Source organism: Pan paniscus, chromosome 23 (assembly GCF_029289425.2).
Source record: "Pan paniscus chromosome 23, NHGRI_mPanPan1-v2.0_pri, whole genome shotgun sequence".
NCBI lineage: Eukaryota > Metazoa > Chordata > Mammalia > Primates > Hominidae > Pan > Pan paniscus.
In genome coordinates, this window is record NC_085927.1 from 33,465,418 (window position 1) to 33,490,321 (window position 24,904).

General features: G+C 50.4%; 2 protein-coding genes across 3 annotated transcripts; both read right to left on the reverse strand.

The window, feature by feature from the left end:
* Positions 1-1,053: 1,053 nt before the first annotated feature.
* ZNF70 (zinc finger protein 70) lies at positions 1,054-17,300 on the reverse strand. Of its 2 annotated transcripts, none has more exons than XM_003804632.5 (2): positions 16,907-17,300; positions 1,054-11,427 (listed from the first exon to the last, which is right to left on the reverse strand). In XM_003804632.5, the coding sequence occupies exon 2, from the start codon at positions 11,346-11,348 to the stop codon at positions 10,008-10,010; it is 1,341 nt and encodes a 446-aa protein (XP_003804680.1). In that variant the 5' UTR covers positions 11,349-11,427; positions 16,907-17,300; the 3' UTR covers positions 1,054-10,007. The 2 variants fall into 2 exon arrangements, with proteins under 2 accessions (XP_003804680.1, XP_063459165.1); XM_063603095.1 differs by lacking the exon at positions 16,907-17,300 and adding an exon at positions 11,588-11,705.
* A 1,764-nt stretch (positions 17,301-19,064) lies between these two features.
* VPREB3 (V-set pre-B cell surrogate light chain 3) lies at positions 19,065-23,727 on the reverse strand. Its single transcript, XM_057300997.2, has 2 exons — positions 20,517-23,727; positions 19,065-19,403 (listed from the first exon to the last, which is right to left on the reverse strand). Exons 1-2 carry the CDS (start codon positions 20,563-20,565, stop codon positions 19,081-19,083), a joined length of 372 nt encoding a protein of 123 aa, XP_057156980.1. The 5' UTR covers positions 20,566-23,727; the 3' UTR covers positions 19,065-19,080.
* Between the last annotated feature and the right edge of the window lie 1,177 nt (positions 23,728-24,904).

The following is a 24,904-nucleotide window of genomic DNA, read 5'->3' on the forward strand; positions in this document are numbered from 1 at the left end:
GATTACAGGTGTCAGCCACCACGACCAGCCGAAAGTTTGCATTTCTGGCAAGTTCCTGGGCAATAATTATGATGGCCAAGAATGACAGTCTGAGAATGACTGCTCTGGAAGATTTTATCTGTGACCCAGAGCTTTGACCCTTTTGGGGATTTGGTGTGTCACGTCCTCACTGCTGGAGTTTGCTTTAGTTAACAAAATCTGTCATTGCTCCCAAATCACTTGGTAGGGGTTATTCATTCTTCCTTGAGTTGAGCTTCCTTATCTTTGCTGTTAATAAAATGTAAGTTTCAAACATTTCTTTTTTCTTTTAGGGACAGGGTCTTGCTCTGTTACCCAGGTTGGAGTGCAGTGGTGCCATCACAGCTCACTGCAGCCTCCCACTGCTGGGTGTGGTGGTGAGCGCCTGTAGTCGTAGCCACACAGGAGGCTGAGGCAGGAGAATCACTTGAACCTGGGAGGCGGAGGTTGCAGTGAGCCGAGATCGTGCCACTGCACTCCAGCCTGGGTGACAGAGTGAGACTCTGTCTCAAAAAAAAAAAAAAAAGAAAGAAAGAAAGGAAGCAAGGAAGGAAACAGAAAAGAAATGAAGCCTGACTTCAAGAAGTTCCAACATAGCATGGAGGAGGAGTGCAGGGAGCACAAGGGCGTGTGGGGGGGTGTCTCTGTTGGGAACTCAGGGAAGATGTTCTTGATCTGATTAATTATTCAACCAAAATGACAGGCTGGATTCTAGGCACTGGGAGTACCCTGAAGGGGCTTCTAGTAAACCTGTCCTCTGCATTGGGTCTTGGAAGATAGGGGGAATTTGCCCAAGGAAGAAGGGGAAAAGAACATTGCAGGCAGAGGGAGAAGTCTGGACAAAAAGGGTGACTGGCCTGCTTGAAGAACAGGAAGTCATCCAAGTGGCTATAACTATAACAAAAGGTAAGGAGGAGACGTGGAAAGAGTTTGGGGGAAGGCTGTGAAGAGCTTTGAATGTCAAGAGAGGGAGTTTGATCTTGGTCCTTTAGGTCATAGGGAGCCCCAGTCGATTTTAAAATCAGAAGAGCCAAATTTATTTTATTTTATTTTTATTTATTTATTTTTTTTTGAGACGGAGTTTCGCTCTTGTTGCCCAGGCTGGAGTGCAATGGCATGGTCCGGGCTCACTGCAACCTCTGCCTCCCAGGTTCAAGCGATTCTCCTGCCTCAGTCTCCCAAGTAGCTGGGATTACAGGCATGCGCCACCATGCCCAGCTAATTTTGTATTTTTAGTAGAGATGGGGTTTCTCAATGTTGGTCAGGCTGGTCTCAAACTCCTGACCTCAGGTGATCCACCCCCCTCGGCCTCCTAAAGTGCTGGGATTACAGGTGTGAGCCACTGCTCCCGGCCAAAACCCCATCTTAAAAAAGAAAGAAAGGAAGGAAGGAAGATAAATCTAGCTATAGTATTGAGCTATATGGGATGGAACAGAAGGAGAAAAAGAGACCAATGGCTGGAATGTGTTGTGGTTTGACGATTTCTAGCCCTGGCTCAACTTAAGAATGGAATTACTTGGAGTTCCCAGAATGGATCCGACTGTTTCAAGCCTTCCTAAATGCTCTTCCCTGTGCCTGGGATGCCCTTCCCTCAGTGTCGGTCTTGCTACCTCCCATTCATTCATCAGTATTCTAGCCAAACATCATCAATGTCAGGTAGGCTCCCAGTTGATCCAGGTGTCCAACTCTGGGCTCCCATGTGATCCTGAGTAGTACGGGCATTTAGTGATCTTTTCCTGATTTGGGAGCACTGTAGTAGTGCCTTCTGGGCCTTCTCCACCACCCAAGTGGTAAGCTCCTTGCAAGCAAAGCTTCGTCTGACACATTTTAGTGTCCTGACACCCAGCCCTCTCCTGTCTTCCCCCACAGAAGCCCTAGAACTGGGCTGCAGCTGACCACTGGGAAGACAGGAAAGACTGTGAGACCAACTGTATGCCATGTGGTCCTGAAAAATGCGAAAATGGAGTAGCAAGTCCTGAGAGCCACCAGCTAGTGTCTGAGGCCTGGCATCCCTTTCTGGGAGGCCTCGTGTGAAAGCCAGTGGCATTCTGCAGATGTGAGGTCGTACTTCTGAATACGCAGCAAAATCCTGGGGCCAAACGCTTTGACAAATGAATTGAGGCTAGAAAGAGAGTTGGAGAAGTGGTTTGACAGCAGGGCTGTAACCACAATACCTAACATGGGTAAGTCACCAGGTGGCAGGCTCTGAGCTAAAATTCATCTCATTGCATCTTCATGACAGTACTGTTTATAAATAAAGAAACAGAAGCTGGCCGGGCATGGTGGCTCACGCCTGTAATCCCAGCACTTTGGGAGGCCGAGGCGGGCGGATCACCTGAGGTAGGGAGTTTGAGACCAGCCTGACCAACACGGAGAAATCCCGTCTCTAATAAAAATACAAAATAAGCCGGGCATGATGGCGCATGCCTATAACCCCAGCTACTCGGGAGGCTGAGGCAAGAGAATCGCTTGAACCCGGGAGGCAGAGGTTGTGGTGAGCCAAGATCTTGCCATTGTACTCCAGCCTGGGCAACAAGAGCAAAACTCTGTCTCCAAAAAAACAAAAGAAAAAAAGAAAAAAAAAAAAAAAAAAAAACAGAAGCTGCAAAGGGTTAGGGGTTAGAGGACATGCACACAGGCACCCAGGTAGAAGGGGACACTCAGTCTGGCTGCCCAGATGACAGAAGAGAGATTGTCAGTCCAGGTTTTTTTGCAGCAAACAGCAAGCTTGCAAGCTTGGTATGTGCGGAGGCCACGCTGTAGGTATGGGGAAGAGAACTCAGGAAGAGGAGAAAGACAGGAAAGCAGCATAAAGGCTTGCAAAAAAATTAAAAACAAATAAAAAGCAGATGAGTCAAGAGTCTGCAGCTGAGTCCCTGACAGTCGACACTGAAATGGACATGAGCCTTTATCCTGAGGAAGCATCCTTGGCATTAAAGACTCATAGGAGGCCCGGGCACAGTGGCTCATGTCTGTAATCCCAGCACTTTGGGAGGCTGAGGCTGGTGGATCACCTGAGGTCAGGAGATTGAGACCGGCCTGGCGAACATGGGGAAACCATGCCTCTACTAAAAATACAAAATTAGCAGGGCATGGTGGCGCATGCCTGTTATCCCAGCTGTTATCCCAGCTACTTGGGAGGCCGAGGCAAGAGAATCGCTTGAACCTGGGAGGTGGAGGTTGCAGTGAGCCGAGATCATGCCACTGCACTCTAGCCTGGCAACAGATTGAGACTCCGTCCCAAAAAAAAAAAAAAAAAAATTAGCCAGGTGCAATGGCGCGTGCCTGTAATCTCAGCTACTTTGGAGGCTGAGGCAGGAGAATCGCTTGATCCTGGTTGCAGTGAGCCGAGATCGCACCACTGCACTCCAGCCTGGGCTACAGAGCGAGACTTCATCTCAAAAAAAAAAAAGAAAGAAAGAAATACTTCAAAACACTAATAGTGTAATAATCAACTGCACCTGATAGTTTGCTAAGCATGTTTGCATTCCTTATACCACTGAGGCCCCCAAGGCTGTGAGTGTCATCATTCCCCCATGTTATAGCTGAGGACCCTGAAGTCAGAGGCTGTAACTTGAGGAATGGGCTCAGGGCAGATCCTGGCACTGAACCCAAATGTGACAAGAAGAGAGACAGGTGGGCCCAATGGCAGACCTCTAGTCTATCCAGAAACGACACTCCACATATGGTTAATAACTCCTAGAGATGGGAGTGAGGGGTGAGCATGGCTTTTTGAGTTTAAATTAGTTAATATATATTAAAATATTAAAATGAAAATAAATGATGCCTTGCTCAATAGTATTAATGATAGAACTTCTTGTACAAAAATAAATTACAGAAAGAACCAGAAAACAAACTCTAACAATTTGTTGTTTATGTAGATGTATAGCAAAATATATACACAAATTTAAAAAATAAAATGCTGAGCTAAACTCTACCATGCAAATTCAAGAAAAGCAGGGGGCTTCAATTATAATATTTGGAAAAGACAAGTTTAAGCTAGAGATATTAAAAGAGGCAAAGAGGGTACTTAGCATAGTTTTTCTTGTTTTTTTTTGTTTTTTTTGTTTTTTTTTGAGATGGAGTCTTGCTCTGTCACCCAGGCTGGAGTGCAGTGGCACAATCTCTGCTCACTGCAACCTCCGCCTCCCAGGTTCAAGTGATTCTTCTGCCCCAGCCTCCCAAGTAGCTGGGATTACAGGCGCACACCACCATGCCCAGCTAATTTTTTGTATTTTTAGTAGAGATGGGGTTTCACCATTATGGCCAAGCTCGTTTCAAACTCCTGACCTCAAGTGATCCGCCCACCTTGGCCTCCCAAAGTGCTAGGATTACAGGCATGAGCCACTGTGCCTGGACAAGTTTTTCAATATATCACTATTAAATATATATACCCCAAACATGATACTTATTTATTGATAATTCATACCCTGCCTATTTCTCAAAAATGACTTGAGAAAAACTGCACAACATAGCGACAATACACATACAGAAATTAAAAGTGAAACAGGAATACATAAAGATATAACACACAAACATCAAACTATGATTAGATCAGGTAAATGAGTGTTCTGAACTGCTTTGGTGTCACAGAGGCATTTAAAAATATAGTAAATACTACAGATCCTTGTCCCAGCAAAATTCCTTCAAGCACATACCCAGCTTTGTTCGATCCCTAGGGGTCTGCAACTCCTAAACCCCTACATGCTAAAGACTCCTAGGCAGGCCATGGACCCCCGGATTAAGAACTCTAAAGTAAATGAAAGTCAGAGAAAATATGGATTTAAATAAAATAATGACAAAATTGAGTTAACAAATAGAACTGGTAGAATAAAAACACATTTTGAGATTACACAAATGCTTTTATAAAAACTGATAATATATTCAGGCCCAAAGAAGTCCTATGGACACTTAGAAATGTTGACACCACAGTACAATAATAAATAAGCAGCAATACCCTAAGCATTCATCACTTAGAAATTTTTTATATATATATATTTTTTGAGACAGAGTCTAGCTCTTTTGCCCAGGCTGGAGTGCAGTGGCGCCACCTCGGCTCACTGCAAGCTCTGCCTCCCGGGTTCACACCATTCTCCTGCCTCAGCCTCCCAAGTAGCTGGGACTACAGGAGCACGGCTGCCTGTAGCCACCACGCACAGCTAATTTTTTGTATTTTTAATAGAGACAGGGTTTCATCATGTTAGCCAGGATGGTTTCGATCTCCTGACCTCATGATCTGCCCGTCTCGGCCTCCCAAAGTGCTGGGATTACAGGCGTGAGCCACCGCTCCCGGCTATTTTTTGTTTTTGTTGTTGTTGTTGTTTTCCCCGAGACGGAGACTTGCCCTGTCACCCAGGCTGAAGGGTAGTGGCACAATCTTGGCTCACTGCAACCTCCGCCTCCCGGGTTCAAGCGATTCTCCTGCCTCAGCCTCCCGTGTAGCTGGGATTACAGGCACCCGCCACCGCGCCCAGCTAATTTTTGTATTTTTAGTAGAGACGGGTTTTCACCATGTTGGCCAGGCTGGTCTTAAACTCCTGACCTCGTGATCCACCCACCTCGGCCTTCCAAAGGGCTGGGATTACAGGTGTGAGTCACCACGCCCGGCCCACTTAGAAATATTTTTAAATAATAACACTTGGGCAAAAGGAAATTCTTAATACTATAACAAAAAACACCACGTCAAAACTTACGGAGTGCAGACAAAGCTGTCACTCTAAGAAGAAGAAGAAATAAAAAAAGGCCGGGCGCAGTGGCTCACGCCTATATTCCCAGCCCTTTGGGAGGCCAAGGCGGGCAGATCACGAGGTCAGGAGATTGAGACTATCCTGGCTAACACGGTGAAACCCCGTCTCTACTAAAAATACAAAAAATTAGCTGGGCATGGTGGCAGGTGCCTGTAGTCCCACCTACTCAGGAGGCTGAGGTAGGAGAATGGCGTGAACCGGGGAGGTGGGGGCTTGTAGTGAGCTGAGATCGCGCCACTGCACTCCAGCCTGGGCAACACAGCAAGACTCAGTTAAAAAAAAAAAAATAGACCAAAGTACCTACATTTACTAGAAATATTTAAAATACGATTAATTATATCTAAGTAATCTTAGAACTACAAAGTAAAAAAAGACAAACAAAAAGAGAGAACACATATATGCTGACAAAACAATGAGATTAGCAAATAAAAGCAAGAGTTGGAGTTTTGTACTACTCAACAACATCTAAGTAAACCACTGCCATAAAAAGGAAAAAAAAAGGCCGGGTGCGGTGGCTCACGACTGTAATCCCAGCACTTTGGGAGGCCGAGGCAGGCAGATCACGAGGTCAGGACACCGAGACCATCCTGGCTAACACGGTGAAACCCCGTCTCTATTAAAAATACAAAAAATTAGCTGGGGGTGGTGGCAGGTGCCTGTAGTACCAGCTACTCAGGAGGCTGAGGCAGGAGAATGGTCTGAACCTGGGAGGTGGAGCTTGCAGTAAGCCGAGATCACCCCACTGCACTACAGCCTGGGTGACAAAGCAAGACTCCATCTCAAAAAAAGAAAAGGTAGGACAACAAAAACAAAGAACAACTAAATTAAAAGATAACTGATTAAAATATTGCCAGGGATGATCTTTTATAACTTTACACTGTTTGAGAATCTAAATAGAATGAGAGAGTTTAAAAAAAAAAAATCTAATAAGCTGGCTGGGCACATGGCTCACGCCTGTAATCCCAACACTTCAGGAGGCCAAGGCAGGCAGATCAGGAGGTCAGAAGTTCGAGACGAGCCTGGCCAACATGGTGAAACCCCATCTCTACTAAAAATACAAAAGTTAGCCAGGCGTGGTGGCGCATGCCTGTAATCCCAGCTACTCAGGAGGCTGAGGCAGGAGAATCACTTGAACCCGGGAGGCAGAGGTTGCAACGAGCCAAGATCGCACCACTGCACTCCAGCCTGGGTGACAGTGAGACTCTGTCTCAAAAAAAAAAAAAAAAAGAAAACTAATAAAACAAGGAAAGAATTTGAACAGAGGGAATGAGGCTCTGGTCATACTTCCAAAAAAGAACCTGGTCTTATCATGTTTATCTGTTAACCCCTGGGAGAGAGGGGGGATCTTCATCTCCACGTTACACAAAAATTAGAAAGAGAGAGGGAGGGAGAGTAGGAGGAAGTGCACATTTCAAAATGCAAGAACAGCACAGAATTATGAGCTGGGAGTGATGCTGGAGTGAGCAGGGGCGGCCTGATCTCCATGTGGCTTGCTCAGAGTGGGTAAACCAGGTTGGCTGAAACAAGGGTTTGCGTGCAGAAAAGCTCCTGAAAGTTGGTTTTAAGGAGAGTGGTGACTTGCGCAAAATGATGCTTTAAAAATCAATTTGGCTGGGGTGTGCAGGAAGGATGGGGAGGGAGAGATCAAAGATAGGTAACAGACATTTGCCAGATGATAACAGTGGGGAAGAGGGGCAGGTGTAAAGAGGAGGTAGATCTTTCAGGGACCCCTGCTTGATGCCGCCTGCTGTCCCCACTGCATCCTAGCATTCTCTCTTCACTCTTGATAGAGACAGGCCTGAAATGACAGGCCACTTGCAGGCAATGCCCAGGGCACCACCCAGTCAGTCCAACTGGTTGCACAGAGGGTTCTGGTGGACAATGGAGTGCTGGTTAAATGTTAAATGTTTCACATACGTAGCAAAGACAGGGGCTGGACAGAGGCATGGCTGGAACTCCCACCATGACCTCTCCAGCCCATCATATCTGTCATTTGGAAATCTCTGGCCTATCAAGACCCACTTAGTAACAATTATGGCTTTCCCAGGTTTATTCATCAAAACTAGGCATAATGGCCATGCTGAGCTTCTGATCAGCTGAAATACCCAGTGTTACCATGATGAGTTCATGTTAGCCCAGCCATAAATGTTTAGGAAACTTCAAAACAGCCTAGACTGCCTCCTTCCCCGCTAGCTCTGAGGAGCCCAAGGGAAGCCAGGACTAAAGAGATCCCCGAGGCCCCAGCCAAACACTTTCCAAGCGCCCAGCTGACCATCAGCCTGAGCCCATCCCTGAGGCTCCAGGTGCAGGGAGCAGGGAGTGAGGGCACTGAGACAGAATGGCCTTCAAGCTCTGCTCAGCCAAAGCCAGCAGGCTGACATTGGAAGCTGTCGAGGGATGCACAAAAACCCAGCATGGGCCAGGTGTGGAGGCTCATGCCTGTAATCCCAGCACTTTGAGAGGCCAAGGCGGGCAGATCACGAGGTCAAGAGATCGAGACCATCCTGGCCAACATGGTGAAACCCCGTCTGTACTAAAAATACAAAAAATTAGCCAGGCATGGTGGCACGCACCTGTAGTCCCAGCTACTCAGGAGGCTGAGGCAGGGGAATCGCTTGAACCCAGGAGGCAGAGCTTGCAGTGAGCCAAGATCACGCCACTGCATTCCAGCCTGGCAACAGGGCAACACTCCATCTCAAAAAAAAAAGCCCAGCACAGGGCCCACAGCCTGGCTGCACACTAGGAAGTTATAATCACCTGGGGAGCTTTAAAACATGCCACCACTGCGGCTGACTGAACTGGTCCAGGTGGGACACAAGCAATGGTACTGTTTAAACAAGCCCCACGTGAACTCCCAGTTGGCAGGCGGGGAAGACAGACAGAATGTGGAAGTGCAGAATGACACTGCTGCTACAGGAGGCTCAGGACAGCATCCAAGAGGAAGTGTCCTTGTGTGGGACACTGCATCCGCAGGCATACACAGCCCAGGCTGCAAGGGGCGGAGGGAGAGAAAGCCCTGTTCAATGAGAGGTCCCACTGCTCAGAAACCAGACGGGAACATCTCTCCAGTCCGTGGAAATGCACAGGGGTGGGGCAGGGGTCACTCTGGGTCTCTGTCCTCAGTCACCATGACTGCTCACAGTTGCCAAAGCACTTTCACAGTGGCTGTGTTCTGAATGACAGCCTGGCACCAACTCTTAGAGGCACGTGGCCAGTTCCCATTACCCCAACTCTTGGATGGGGAAATGGAGCCTGGGGAAGTTACAGGACTTGTTCAAGCTCACGCACGTAGGAGGGGGTGGAACTAGGACTTGAACCCAGACCTTCTGATTAGAACACAGCCTCCTCCAACAGGCCACCCAGCTTCCCAGGTCCCCTGACACTGGGGCAGGAGGGCTGCATCATTGCCAGACCAGACCAGACCCAGGCCCTGCTGATGTCCAAGGCACACTGTGGTCTTGGGGACACTATGTCTCAGGGAGGGGTTATTCCTGGAGGGCAGTCATGTCCGGTGTCCAGGCTGAGTCACCGCTGGGTGTCAAACATCCTCTGGCCAACATGATCAAATCTCTATCCTCCTGTAACAGAGCTGTCTGAGGGAAGCTGCCCTAGGGCTAAGGAGAGGGTTAAGAGGCCACGCCCAGGGGCTCACCACCCTCACCCCCAATCTCAAGACCCACCCTCCAGACCTGCCTTTGCTCTGCAGACCTGTTTTGGTTGTCCCCACCAATGCCCAACCCAGTGAGAAAATTCTACTTTGCTGCTGACACATCTACTTTTGAATCCATTTTTCTTCTACTGCTTTGGACTGTGAGTGTGGTTTCTGTCTTGCCAGACTGCAGCCTGTTTTAAAGAGTTCATCTGATATTTTCCTGGGTTTAATTCAACTTTCTCCCTCTTGGCATTTATTCTTCTAGATTCTGGGAAATGTGAAGACAGGGCAAAATGAAATCCTGTAGGCTTGGGAGTCAAATGCAAGAAGGAGAAACTGAAGGCCAGCTGTCTTTTCCGGCTGCCCTCCCTATCACCCCACCTTCCCTTCCACGCAGAAAACCTGCTGAGAGCTGGCGTGCTTGGCCCGGGGCCACGCAGGGCCTTCCTGCTAGTGGGATGTTCAAGAGCGCTTAGGTGGGAAGGTTTCCATTCAGCATCAGGGAGGTAGGTGGGGTCTTGGAGACCACGCGACGTGGAATAAGGGCTCCATCTGGCACAGGCTTTCAAGCTTTGTGTGGGCTCCTCTTTCTATAGCTTCTCCCCAGAATGAATCTTCTGATGGCGAATCAGGTGCGAGCTCCCCCGGAAGGACTTGCCGCACAGATTGCACACGTAGGGCTTCTCTCTGGTGTGGGTTTTATAGTGCTCGATGAGGGCTGACCGGTGCCGGAAGGCTTTGCCACACTCGCAGGTGTAGGGCTTCTTGCCGGTGTGGATTCTCTGGTGCTGGATCAGCGCAGAGCTGTGGCAAAAGGCCTTGCCACACTGACAGCACTCGTAGGGCTTCTCACCGGTGTGGATGCGCTGGTGCTCAATGAGGGAGGAGCTCTGGCTGAAGGCTTTCCCGCACTTCTGGCATTTGTAGGGCTTCTCGCCGGTGTGGGTCTTGCGGTGCTCAATGAGGTTGGAGCTCTGGCTGAAGGCCTTCCCGCACTCATCACATTTGTATGGTTTCTTCCCAGTGTGGATCCGCTGGTGTCGGATGAGGTGTGACCTGTGACAAAAGGCTTTCCCACAGAGATCGCACTCGTGAGGTTTCTTTAGGGTGTGGATCTTCCGATGCTGGCTCAGGCCTGAGCTCTGGTTGAAGGATTTCCCACATTCCTTACACTGATAAGGTCTCTCTCCTGTATGAATTCTCTCGTGTTTTCTGAGGCTGGAGCTCCGGCTGAAATCTTTCCCGCATTCCCTGCACTCGTAGGGCCTCTTTCCGGTGTGGATCTTTTGGTGTTGCGTGAGGGCTGAGCTCTGGCGGAAGGCCTTCCCACACTCCCGGCACTCGTAGGGCTTCTCCCCAGTGTGGATGATCTGGTGCCTGAGCAGGTGGGAGCTCTGGCTGAAGGCCTTCCCGCACTCACAGCACTCATAGGGCTTCTCCCCAGTGTGGATCACCAGGTGTCGGAGCAGGTGCGAGCTCTGGCTAAAGGCCTTCCCACACTCTCGACACGCGTAGGGCTTGGCTGGTTGTGGGGTTCTGTGAGGTGCGTTAGGTCCTGAGTCCCCTCTGTCTGTTTCTGCACAATCGCATGGACTGGGCTCTTCACTGTGGATTATCTGACACATGCTGAGGTCGGATTTCTGGAGGAAGGTTTGTCCGAAGAGCTCATCATCCTGGGGTCTGGTTCCTGGGGGGATACTTTGATGCTGAACAGGGCTTGAGCACAAACTGAAATTCCCCTCGTAATCATCATGTTCTTCGTCCTGCTCACCAAGAGGGATCTCCTTGTAGATCACAGCCATTTGCTCCAAACCTCTTTCCTGAAGAAAAGGGTCCCCCAGGTCCTCCCCTGGGAAAAGTCCTTGTTGTGACTCTAACCTGTTCTCAAATGCAAAGGTCTCACCAAACTTGGTTGCTGGGGGAACCTCCATTGTGAATCTGCTATCATCCCCAATGGTTGTATTTCTTTAAAAATGTTCTTCTTTGGGCCACACTTACTGTTCTCACAATCTGAAAAGAAAACAGGGAACTCTGTCAAGTCAGCAAGTCAAGCAGCTCATATGTGCCTGCTTCCTGTCCTAGAATCTATGGTAGAAACAACAAAATACGCATAAGACACAATCTTGCCCTTAAGATGATCCCAAATAAGTTAGAGGCAAGTTTTGCTTACCAGAGACAATTGAAGGCAGACAGACAGACACAATCAAGTGCCACATCATGGTGTCTAGACTCTACGGGCTGAAGGTGTTCAGAAAGGTGAGCCAAAACAGGAAGTGGGGGCTGGGTGTGGTGGCTCACACCTATAATCCTAGCACTTTGGGAGGCTGAGGCAGGCAGATCACTTGAGGTCAGGAGTTCAAAACCAGCCTGGTCACATGGTGAAACCCCGTCTCCACTAAAAATACAAAACAATTAGCTGGGTGTAGTGGTGGGTGCCTGTAATCCCAGCTACTAGGGAGGCTGAGGCAGGAGACTCGCTTGAACCTGGGAGGCAGAGATTGCAGTGAGCGGAGATCACCCCACTGCACTCCAACGTGGGCAAGAAAGCGAGACTCTATCTCAAACAACAACAACAGCAACAACAACCAGGAAGTGGAGCCATTGCAGAAAAGGAGCAAGACTCCAGCTACTGGGTGACATTGGGGGCAGGTTTTGCTGGGAAAGAGAAAGAGAGCTCTTCCCGCTACCCTAGGTCAGTCGCACTCCCTCCAGCCAGGTGCCCCAACCTGGGAGTCAGCATAGCCGCTCTTATTCTCACCCGACCGGTCCCCTCTTATCTACTTCCTGAGGCTGCATGGGCAGCGTCTCTGTCTCTCAGTCCTCACTGCCACTCTGCAGCTCAGGCTTCAGAGCTACCTCCTGGGATCTTTTCAGGGCTGGCCTCCAAACTAGCTGCTGACCTCCGGCTTCCTCTTCTCCCTCTGGTGCATGCCCTACATTAACAATAGAGTCAAATATCCAAAACATAAGACTGATTATGGTGGTTCCCTTTTTTTTTTTTGAGAAGGAGTTTCACTCTTTCACCCAGGCTGGAGTCTAGTGGCACGATCTTGGCTCACTGCAAACTCTGCCTTCCAACTTCAAGTGATTCTCCTGCCTTGGCCTCCTGAGTAGCTGGGATTACAGGCGCCCGCCACCATTCTTGGCTAATTTTTGTATTTTTAGTAGAGACCGGGTTTCACCATGTTGGCCAGGCTGGTCTCAAACTTCTGACCTCAAGTGATCTGCCTGCCTCGGCCTCCCAAAGTGCTGGGATTACAGGCGTGAGCCACCATGCCTGGCCTGGTGGTTCCCTTCTTAGGATCTTGTGACAGCCCAATTCCTTCACACCTGGCCCTTCCAATCCATCTCCTGTCTGTCTGCCCCATACACCTCTTCTTTTTTATTTGAGATAGGCTCTTGCCCGTTGCCCAGGCTGGAGTATAGTGGTGTGATTTTGGCTCACTGCAACCTCTGCCTCCCAGGCTCAAGTGATCCTCCCACCTCAGCCTCCTGGGACTGCAAGTGTACGCCACCACACTTTGCTAATTTTTTTAATTCTTTCTTTTTGTAGAGATGAGGTCACACTGTATTGCCCAGGCTGGCCCCCCACAAACACTTCTAATTTTCCAGCTCAATGACTAATTTGCACTGCTGTTGTCTGGTCCTAACAGGTAAGGACCATTCTCAGACTGCCACTTGCTCATCCTTCAGGACTCGTCCAAATGTCCCTTTTTCTCTGCACCCTCAGGTTCTTGACCATCTCAGGCCCCCACTGTTAGCTTGAAAATTCCCTAAGGGCAAATACTGTGCTCCTTCATTTCAGAATCCCCAGCCCCCAGCACAAAAGCACAATCCCAATGTACACAGTTGTTGAATAAATTATCAAATGGAGGAAAAGCCATTTGTTTTTGTGCCAGAACTGTCACTTTTTTTGGTCAAAGAACACTTTAGTCAAATAAGTCAACCGTCTAGGACAGGGGTCCCCAACCCCCAGAGTGGGGGACAGGCACCAGTCTGTGGCCTGTTAGGAACCAGGCCGCATAGCAGGAGGTGAGCGGAAGGTGAGCGAGCATTACAGCCTGAACTCTGCCTCCTGTCAGATGAGCAGTGGCATTAGATTCTCATAGGAACTGGAACCCTACCGTAAACTGTGCATACAAGGGATTTGGTTGTGCACTCCTTATGAGAATCTAACACCTGATGATCTGAGGTGGAACAGTTTCATCTCAAAACCATCCCCCATGTCCCCCACCCATTCATGGAAAAATTGTCTTCCGCAAAACTGGTCCCTGATGCCAAAAAGGTTGGGGATCACTGGTCTAGGAGATATAAATAAATAAAACAGACAAGTCCGGGCGCGGTGGCTCACACCTGTAATCCCAGCACTTTGGGAAGCTGAGGTGGGCGGATCACGAGGTCACAAGATCGAGACCATCCTGGCTAACACGGTGAAACCCTGTCTCTACTAGAAATACAAAAAAATTAGCCGGGCGTGGTGGCAGGTGCCTGTAGTCCCAGCTACTCGGGAGGCTGAGGCAGGAGAATGGCGTGAACTCAGGAGGCGGAGCTTGCGAGATCATGCCACTGCACACCAGCCTGGGCAACAGAGTGAGACTCCGTCTCAAAAAATAAATAAATAAATAAAAATAAAAATAAAATAAAACAGACAAAAGCAGAGCTGCTCCAGTTGAAGGAGGGCGCGTTAGCAGGGACAAGGAAGGAAGCTAGAACAGCCCACTCAGCACTCCCCCTCCCAGATGTGGCCCCTGAGGAAGCCCCAAAGAGCCCTATTCAGAAACTTCTGTGCTAGATAAAGGCAAAGTCTTCAGGTGACACAATAATGATAGCAACAGCTCATATTCACTGAGCACCTACTCTGTGCTAGGCACTAATAGGTCCTTCAAGGCACCTCATTTAATCTTCACAACTCTATACAAAGGCACAATTATCCTTATACTGAATCTAGAGAGTAACTGCCTCAAAAAAAAAACCAAAAAAACCTAAATTAATCAGACCAGTCATAACAGAACTCATTTCTACTTGGAAAAAAAAATTTTTTTTGAGACAGGGTCTCACTCTGTCACCCAGGCTGGAGTGCAGGAGTAGAATCACAGCTCACTGCAGCCTTGACCTCCCCAGCTCAACTGATCCTCCAACCTCAGCCTCTCAAGTAGCTGGGACTACAGGGGCATATCAACACATCCAGCTAATTTTTTTATTTTTCTGTAGAGATGAGATAATATTATGTTGCCCAGGCTGGTCTTGAACTCCTGGGCTCAAGCAGTCCTCCCACCTCTGCCTCCCAAAGTGCTGGATTACAGGCATGAGCCACCATGCCCAGCAGAAATGATTTTTTTTTTTTTGAGGTGGAGTCTCACTCTTGTTGCCCAGCCAGGAGTGCAATGGCCCAATCTCGGCTCACTGCAACCTCTGCCTCCTGGGTTCAAGCAATTCTCCTGCCTCACCCTCCTGAATAGCTGGGATTACAGGCACCCGCCACCAGGCCCGGATAATTTTTGTATTTTTAGTAGAGATGGGGTTTCACTATGTTGGCCAGGCTGGTCTCGAACTCCTGACCTCAGGTGATCCGCCCACCTTGGCATCCCAAAGTGCTGGGATTACAGGCGTGAGCCACCACGCCCAGCCCAGAAATGATTTTTTTAAATGATTTTTCAGCCAATAGACCGACTGGATATGAAAAAAAAAGAGCACTGAACTAAAGTATTTTCTTTTTCCAGAATGGAGTGCAGTGGTGTGATTACAGCTCACTGGAACCTCTGGCTCGTGGGTTCAAGTGATTCTCCTATCTCAGCCTCTTAAGTAGCTAGGACACCATCCTGGCTAACACGGTGAAACCCTGTCTCTATTAAAAATACAAAAAAGGCCGGACGCGGTGGCTCACGCCTCTAATCCCAGCACTTTGGGAGGCCGAGGTGGGTGGATCATGAGGTCAGGAGTTCAAGACCAGCCTGGCCAAGATGGTGAAACCCCGTCTCTACTAAAAATACAAAAATTACAGCGCGCCTGTAATCCCAGCTACTCCGGGAGGCTGAGGCAGGAGAATCGCTTGAACCTGGGGGGCGGAGGTTGCAGTGAGCCGAGATCGCGCCACTGCACTCTAGCCTGGGTAACAGAGCGAGACTCCATCTCAAAAAACAAAAAAACAAACAAAAAAATAGCCGGCCGTGGTGGCAGGTGCCTGTAGTCCCAGCTACTTGGGAGGCTGAGGCAGGAGAATGGCGTGAACCGAGGAGGCGGAGCTTGCAGTGAGCCGAGATCGCGCCACTGCACTCCAGGCTGGGCGACAGGACGAGACTCCGTCTCAAAAAAAAAAAAAAAAAAAAAAACAGTAGCTGGGAATACAGGCACTACAGGCACGTGCCACACCTGGCTAATTTTTGTATTTTTTGTAGAGACGGGTTTTCGCCATGTTGTGCAGACTGGTCTCGAATTTCTGAGCTCATGCGATCCACCCATTTTGGCCTCCGAAAGTGCTGGTATTATAGGCGTGAGCCCCCTCGCCCAGCCCTAAAGTATTTTCAAAAATTCTTTGATCACTTCAACTCCTCTCACCCTCCCCCTCCTCTTCAGCAACCCATAATCTCCAACCCTTCCAGCTCTCTCACTCAATTTGTGCTTTTCGACCTCATGAAATCCAAGCCATTTTTACTGTAGTTCTCCTTTTCCAGCTCCACCCCTTCTCCATCCAGCTTAGACTCTCCATACTATGCGCATCACTTCAACTCTCACGCTCTAGCACCATGCTCCTCACCTCCTCATACGGCTGCAACTAGCCGCTAAGTCCCAGTCTTCTCGGCCAGTTCCTCCTAAGTTGTTAAATGTTGCCAAGAAAAATCATACAACTATGTATGGCACCACGACAAATTTTGAGTTTCCGATTTCAGCTGGGACCTCAGCTCTGGCATTCTATGACCTCCTTATTGCCAATCCCTCTCTTCTCAGTCTTCACCTTCCCACCCCATCTGGCACTGCTCTCCAATACCTCCTTCTCAAAACCCTTCATTTCAGAGGTTGCAAATTGGCAGCCTGAAGATCCTGCTATGTTATGTTTGGCTCTCGAAGAGTTTGGCTTTTCCTATTCATTTTCCTTAGTTACCAATATTTAAAACTCAGTAAGTTTCTGGCTTTCTCTTGAAAAACGAAGATGTGACAATATCCCTTCACCCGCCCACATTGCCTACCTGGGTGCATGAAAGCTTTGAGCTACCCCCCAACCCCATCCCCACCCTCGCTTTCTTCCCAATTTTCATGGCTTCCAAGTTCTCTTTCTTGATATCTTTAGATTGCAACTCTTCCTCCGCCCACCCATTAAGTCCTGGTGTTCTCAAACTTCCCTCCGTAGAGGTTTTCCATTCCCACTATATAGCCCCTACACCCTGAAGTCTCCACTCAGGATAAAAAGTTGGCAACCCTTTATCTGTCTCCCACAACATGATAAGTGTTTTTGGACCGAAAATGCAAAGGTCTGGAACTCCATGCTTCCCACCTCTGTCGGGGCCTTCTCCGGGTCCTCCTGCATCTGTCATCCCATCCTCCAGAGAGTCCCTAGGGCCTGGGCACCCTGCAAACTCTTAGTGCAGTCAAGGTTTCCTGGCTGGGGGCCCAAGAGTGGCCACGGACCCGCACACGCTGCCCAGGCGGCGACGTGGCGCCCCTACAGGCTTCCCCGCGATTGGGGACACGCACACCCAGGGTCACCGGAGGGACAGATGGTCAGGCGGACTCAGGTCACACCGGCGGACGCGGGGCCACTCACCTGGGCCGGGGCGGGGCAGCTCACCTGGGCCGGGGCGGGGCCGCAGGCGGGCGGGGCGGGGCCGCACCTGAGCTGCTCCAACCCGCGGCCGACGCAGCCGACGCTTCCTGGCTCCACAGCAGCTGCTGACGCGGAGCCCGCGGCCGCCCGAGCACCCAGAGCCCCGCCCCCGGCCCGCGGGCACTTCCGGGACCACTCTAGGCCGCGCGGAGGTCCCGGCGTCTCGGTGGTCCCACCGCGCCGGTTGTCGCCGCGCGTAGCCGCCCGGGCCCCGGGACACAGGGACCCGAATCAGGAGAGTCTCTCCAGTCGGCATGGTGGCTCTGGCCGTCCCCGAGGCGCGTGCTGGACGTGGGGGAAACAGAGATGGGCAGGCGTTGGCAGGAGAGCAGAGGAGGAAACAGGTCCGGACGGGCGGGCCGACCTCGAGCCGCCGGCACGCGGGGCATCTGCGCTGGTGCTGGGTGCAAGCCAGAAGCCACTGAGGCAGCTGGGGTCTTCAGGGAAAGGAGAGTGGAGCCCCAGAGCTGTCGACCCTGTCACTGTCCACAGGCAGCGGGGTCCTGTTAGGATCCCCCTCCCCCAACCTGCTTCAAGGGTAGCCCTGTTCCTGTCTGCCCTCCCCGCCCCCACAGAAATAGAGATGAGAAGGGGCAGGCGAAGAACTAGGAGTGTCTGCGAGACCATCCCAGGACCCTGAGCCCCCCAACTCTCTGCATCCCAGGGCTGACTTCGACATGAAGCGCCTCCTCTCAGGCGCACCGGGAGGGAAGAGGAATGTGTTCTTGAAATGGCCGCCCCCTTGGCCGGGCGCGGTGGCTCACGCCTTTAATCCCAGCATTTTGGGAGGCCGAGGCGGGTGGATCACGAGGTCAGGAGTTCGAGACTCAGCCAGACCAACATGGTGAAACCCTGTTTCTACTAAAAATTATCCGGGAGTGGTGACAAGCGCCTGTAATCCCAGCTACTGAGACAGGAGAATCGTTTGACCCTGAGAGGCGGAGGTTGCAGTGAGCCAAGATAGTGCCATTGCACTCCAGCCTGGGCGACAGAGCGAGACTCCATCTCAAAAAACAAAAAAAAAAAAAAAAAAAAGGAATCTCCGCCCCCTCCTTGCTGCTGATGGCAAGACTGGCCCCTCCACCCAGTGTTCTGCCCATGACCCCTAACCCCTGCTCAGGTGCAGCTGCCCAGCTTGTGGGAGAGCTTCCCTCCGCAGACCTTGGCCCAATCACAGGACATCAGGAGAACACACCGTCCCTGGGAAAAAGGATTCTGCCCCAGCCATCTGCCCACCTGCCTTCAGCACCCTCAGCCGTGGCGCTCGAGTGCCTCCAATGCTACCCACACACACCTGCCTTCCTGCCCCATTAATGCTCTGTCGGGCCTTGGGCACAGACTCCAAGGGGTAGGCAGTGGCTGCCCCTCCCCAAGCCAACAGCCTGAGCTCCATGGGGACCAGCCACCCTAGAGCCATAACCCTTGGACCATAACCAGCCATGCAGAGTTGGGGGCGGCAAGGGCTGGTTCCTTTTTCTCCCTCCGGCTCCTCAGGTCACAGGAAGGTCAGGCTACCAGTTTGAGCCCCCAGGGGGCCATGGTGGGGGAGTCTGGGCCATGCCCCAATAGTCTCAGGTGCTTCCTCTTTGACAACAGTCCCCAGAATCCCCATTCCCCCGCACACTGCTCCCCCAGCCAGGAGTGGGTCTTCAACTCCCAGACCCACCACAGTCATTTTTCTCAGCCAGGATCTCATGACCCTCACAATAGCTGTTGTTGACATGTTGAATATTATTAACCCATTTTACAGAGGGGAAGCAAGGCTCAGAGAAAGTTTAAAAGGGACCCAAGGTCAGGGGCAGAAATGGGAGGCAGAGGGGAGGCACCCATCTCACACCCCACCCCTAGGGACTAAAGCTGTAGCCAACAGAGCAGTAGTAATCCGCGTCGTCTTCAGGCTGCACGGGACTAATGGTGAGGACACAGGCATTGTGGGCCTCATCCTTGGCTGCCGAGAATCGATCGGGGATGTCAGCAGGCCGGTGGTGATCCTCCTCCGAGCGGTAGTAGAGGAGATATCGAGGGGCACTGCCTGCCCGCTGCTGGTACCAGGACACACCGTAGTCCCTGATGGTGATGTGCTGGGGGCTGAGCGTGCAGGAGAGTTGAGCCACTTGGCCTGGGAAGACCAGCAGTGCATCCGGCTGGGCCAGGACTGTCTGGGAAACTGCGAGACACAAACCCGCTCAGCCTGAGCCCCTTCCCTCCCACCCCTGCCCTGTGAAGGCTTGGTTGGACTCCATGGAGACTCCCAGTCCCAAAGGGCTCATAGCCCAGTGCTATGGGATTAGCAATGAACGGGGTGCAGGAGGCCTGGTTCTGTGTGACTTAGGGTGCCCTATCTGGACCTCCATCTCCCTTTGTGAGTGAGGGGTTTGGAGTTAGCCCCCAAGTCTCCATTAGTGCCATATCCTCAAGGATCTGTGTTCAGTTAAAGGCCCAGAGCTCAGAAGGTTGGACTAGCAGCCTCTAGGTCCCTCTGCTACCCACCCACGTTTCTCTGCAGAACTGCACCCCTCTCCCCCACTTCCCCGCCCACTTCACTTCAGCTCTTCCAAACCCTGAATACAGACTAACCACCCCCAGGAACCTCTTGGGCTGTCCCACACATCAACTCAGCCTCAGGCAACTGGCTGCAGGGACCCTCTCGGGGAGGTTAGATTGCCTCAGGCCCTGTGGGGTAGGGACCAACCCACAATAGCTTCCCCTGTGAAAAACTAAGGAGACCCAAAGTCAGAGTCCAGGGCTCTAGTGATCTGGTCATTCACGAATGAGAAAACCAAGGCCCACACAGGGAAGTGATTTGCCCCAGGTCAAGGGCAGAGCTGTCTGAAGCCAGGTCACCCCTCTACCTGAATACGCCTCCCAGCCAGGTGCAGTGGCTCAAGCCTGTAATCCTAGCACTTTGGGAGGCTGAGGTGGGCGGATCACCTGAGGTCAGGAGTTTGAGACCAGCCTGACCAACATGGAGAAACCTTGTCTCTACTAAAAATACAAAATTAGCCGGGCGTGGTGGCGCATGCCTGTAATCCCAGCTACTCAGGACGCTGAGGCAGGAGAATCGCTTGAACCTGGGAGGCAGAGGTGCAGTGAGCCGAGATTGCACCGTTGCACTCCAGCCTGGGCAACAAGAGCAAAACTCCGTCTCAAAAAAAAAAAAAATACCCCTCCCAGGACCTGCCCTACTGTCCCCATCGATTTGCCTCCTTGCAGGGGCCTTCTGGGGCCAGTACTGTTCCCCACCCCACACCCAGGTGACTGAGGCCCAGGAAAGATTCACCTGACAGGAAGGTCCCCATCAGAAGGAAGCTGAGGCACCGGCAGGCCATGGCCAGAGGCAGGGAGGCAGGCAAGGAGAAGTTCTGCAAGGCTATATGCTCCAGGTGCTTTGGGGCACAGGGCTGGGAAGGCCACTGGACCACAACAGAGCATGCAAATCAGCCTATTGACTGAGGAAGGAGGGGCGGTGACTGGGGCCCAATGGCCAAGCCTTTTCTTCCCAAATGTCAGGGTCCTGGCACCACAAGGCCTTCCAAGAATAGGAGCCCAGAAGTCCTCATGTGCACTTATAGCAGGTGGAAATCTACTTTTTTATTGAGGTACAACTAGCATACAGTAAAGTGCATAAATCTTGAGTGCATAGCTTGATGATTTTATGTATATGTATGTATGCCCACAAGCATGCATGCATGCATGTGTGCGCGCGCACACACACACACACACACACACACACACAAGCACACACAGACCCCTGCAACCTCCACCCAGATCAGGATTTAGAAAATCTCGGCTGAGGGCGGTGGCTTACACCTATAATCCCAGTACTTTGGGAGACGGAGGCAGGTGGATCACTTGAGGTCAGGAGTTCGAGACCAGCTTGGCCAACATGGTGAAACTCCATATTTTTTGTACTAAAAATACAAAAATTAGCTGGGCATGGTGGTGCACACCTATAGTCCCAACTACTGGAGAGGCTGAGGCAGGAAAATCGCTTGAACCCGGGAGGTGGAGGTTGCAGTAAGCCAAGATTGCTTCACTGCACTTCAGCCTGGGCGACAGAGCGAGACTCTGTCTCAAAAAAAGAAAAGAAAAAAGAACACCTCCATCTCCCCTGAAGGCCCCTCAGTTAATGACATGCACCCTCAAGGGAATCATCATTCTGACTTCTATCACCTTAGATTAGTTTGTGCCTGCTCTAGAACTTCAACTGTAAGTGGAATGATAGTGTGCCCTCTTTTGTGCCTGCTTCTTTTGTTGAACATGATGGGAGTGATCCATGTGTGTGCAGCAATATTTCATTCATGCCCATAACTGTGTGTAATCCATTGTGTGAATGCACTGTAATCATGTTTTCCATTCTCCTATTGTTAGATATTTGGATGCTCTCCAGTCTTTGGCCATTACAAATACAACTTCTGTGAATGTCTCTGTCGATGTCTTTTGGTGTACTGGTGCACTCATTTGTGCTGGAGAGACACCCAGGAATGGAGCTGCCAGACGGCAAGGAAAGAATACATTTAGCTTTACTAGGTCTGCCAGGGTTCTTGATGTGTTTGTAACAATCTGGTCTTCCACCAGCAGAGTAAGAGAGTTTACTGTGACTTCGCATCCTCGCCAGCCCTTGACATTATCACAACCTTTAATTTGCCAGGATTCCAAGTAGCTGAGGTGGTTTTGAACTTGGGTTTGAATCCCAGCTCCTGCTTTTCTTAACTGCATGACTTCGGCCAAGTTACTTCCCCCCACTGTGCCTCGGTTTTCTCATCTGGAACATAAAGTTAAGCATAATGCCAGCCTGAGGATTGTGAAAATGCAAAGATGGGACCTATTTGCTCAGGGCTGGCCACAGTGGGTGGATTAACCATGTCATTTATTTTCTGTATTCCAGTGCTGTGTAATCTGGGGCCTTGCTGACCATTGAGGGACTAACCCTCCCAGGGTTACCCAGTCCCTATAGATAGTAAATAACTTTTTTTTTTTTTTTTTTCTGAGACGGAGTCTCACTCTGTCGCCCAGGCTGGTGTGCAGTGGCGCGATCTTGGCTCGATGCAAGCTCTGCCTCCTGGGTTCACGCCATTCTCCTGCCTCAGCCTCCGGAGTAGCTGGGACTACAGGCGCCCGCCACTGCGCCTGGCAAATTTTTTATATTTTTAGTAGAGATGGGGTTTCACCATGTTAGCCAAGATGGTCGCGATCTCCTGACCTTGTGATCTGCCCGCCTTGGCCTCCCAAAGTGCTGGGATTACAGGTGTTAGCCACCACGCCCAGCCGATAGTAAATAACTCTTTTTCTTTTTCTTTTTCTTTTTTTTTTTTTGAGACAGAGTCTCACTCTGTCACCCAGGCTGGAGTGCAGTGGTGCGATCTTGGCTCACTGCAAGCTCTGCCTCCGGGTTGACGCCATTCTCCTGCCTTAGCCTCCCGAGTAGCTGGGACGACAGGCGCCCACCACCATGCCCGGCTAATTTTTTGTATTTTTAAGTAGAGACGGGGTTTCACCGTGTTAGCCAGGATGGTCTCAATCTCCTGACCTTGTGATCCGCCCACCTCGGCCTCCCAAAGTGCTGGGATTACAGGTGTGAGCCACTGCACCTGGCCAACTCTTTTTCTTTTTTATCAGACAGAGTCTCGTTCTGTCCCCCAGGCTGGAGTGCAAAAGCACCATCTCCACTCACTGCAACCTCCGCCTCCCGGGTTCAAGCGATTTTCCTGCCTCAGCCTCCCAAGTACCTGGGATTACAGGCATGCGCCACCAGGCCCAGCTAATTCTTTTTGTATTTTTAGTAGAGATGGGATTTCACCATGTTGGCCAAGATAATTTCGGTCTCCTGACGTCAAATGGTCCACCTACTTCGGGCTCTCAAAGTGCTGGGATTACAAGCATGAGCCACCTCACCCAGCCATGATAGTAAATAACTCTTCTGAAAGCATGCTTTTCAAATGCAAGTCAACTAATCCCAACCCCCTCAACTCCCTCCTTAATCTGCTCTTATACTCCACCTGCCCTAATCTCTCCAGGGCCACGCACCAGACAACTAGGGACAGCCCGTGCCCCAGAATCCACTTTAATTATTCAGTCCTAAGCCTGCCCAGCGTTGGAAACCACAATAGAGGCCCTTGCCCACAGTTCCTCCCTCTCCCTCTGCCTGCCCATCAACTGTGGTGCTTCCTGTGTGGCCCACCTTGGTGTACTCCCTGTTTTAGGGGAACTTTGAGTAACAAGCTATCTTTTCTTTTTCTTTTTTTTTTTTTTTTGAGACGGAGTTTCGCTGTTTGTTGCCCAGGCTGGAGTGCAATGGTGCAATCTCAGCTCACTGCAACCTCCGCCTCCCAGGTTCAAGTGATTCTCCTGCCTCAGCCTCCCAAGTAGCTGGGATTACAGGCATGCACCGCCACGCCCGGCTAATTTTTTTTGTTTTTTTTTTTTAGTAGAGACGGGGTTCACCATGTTGGTCGGTTTCACCATGTTGGTCAGGCTGGTCTCGATCTCCTGACCTCATGATCCGTTCGCCTTTGCCTCACAAAGTGCTGGGATTAAAGGCGTGAGTCACTGCGCCTGGCCACAAACTATGTTTTCAATGGCACTTCCCCCCTGCCCCTCCCCTCCCCTCCCCTTCCCTTTCTTTTCTTTTCTTCTTTTCTCTTTTCTTTTTGTTTTTCTTGAGACAGAGTCTTGCTCTGTTGCCCAGGCTGGAGTGCAGTGGCGCGATGCTCAGCTCACAACCTCTGCCTCCTGGGTTCAAGCGATTCTCTTGCCTCAGCCTCCCGCGTACCTGGGACTACAGGTGCGCATCACCATGCCCAGCTAATTTTTGTATTTTTAGTATATTTTGTATTTTTGTATATTTAGGAGACGGAGTTTCACTGTTTACCTCGTGATCTGCCTGCCTTGGTCTCCCAAAGTGCTGGGATTACAGGCGTGAGCCACCGTGACCAGCCTTCTTTTTCTTTTTTCTTTTTTTTTTTTTTGAGACGGAGTGTTGCTTTTTCTTTTTTCTTTGAGACAAGGTCTCATTCTGTCACCCAAGCTGAAGTACAGCGGCTTGATCATAGTTCGCTGCAGCCATGAACTCCTGGGCTCAAGCAGTCCTCCTGCCTTAGCCTCCCGAATAGCTAGGATTACAGGTGCATGCCACCATGCCTGGCTAATTCTTTTATTTTTGTTTAATTGATGTACTTATTTTGAGACAAAGTCTTGCTCTGTTATCCAGGCTGGAGTAGAGTGGTGTGATCATAGCTCATTTGCAGCCTTGAACTTCTGTGCTCAAGTGATCCTCCCACCTCAGGCTCTTGAGAAGCTAGGACTACAGGTGTGAGCCACCATGCCCAGCTAATTCTTTAAATTTTTTTTTTTTTTTTTGTAGAGACAGGGTCTTACTATGTTGCCCAGGCTGGTCTTGAATTCCCAGCCTCAAATGATCCTCCTGCTTCAGCCTCCCAAAGTGCTAGGATAACAGATGTAAGCCACCGTGCCTCACAAGAGTGCACCATTTTAATCGGCTTTATTATTATTCAAGTAAGGTAAGGCTAACATCAGAAAATAACCGTGACACTGAGCACGGTGTCTCATGCCTATTATCCTAGCACTTTGAGATGCCAAGGCAGGAAAATCGTTTGAGGCCAGCAGTTTGAGACCAGCCTGAACAACGGAGCAAGACCCTGTCTCTAC

What these genes read in the sequence shown, in the direction of transcription:
- VPREB3 (XM_057300997.2), bottom strand. Translation starts at nt 20,565, where the DNA reads ATGGCCTGCCGGTGCCTCAGCTTCCTTCTGATGGGGACCTTCCTGTCA. An exon ending in GATGGGGACCTTCCTGTCAG is followed by an intron (nt 19,404 to 20,516) that starts GTGAATCTTTCC and finishes TGTGTCTCGCAG; the next exon opens with TTTCCCAGACAGTCCTGGCC.
- ZNF70 (XM_003804632.5), bottom strand. Translation starts at nt 11,348, where the DNA reads ATGGAGGTTCCCCCAGCAACCAAGTTTGGTGAGACCTTTGCATTTGAG.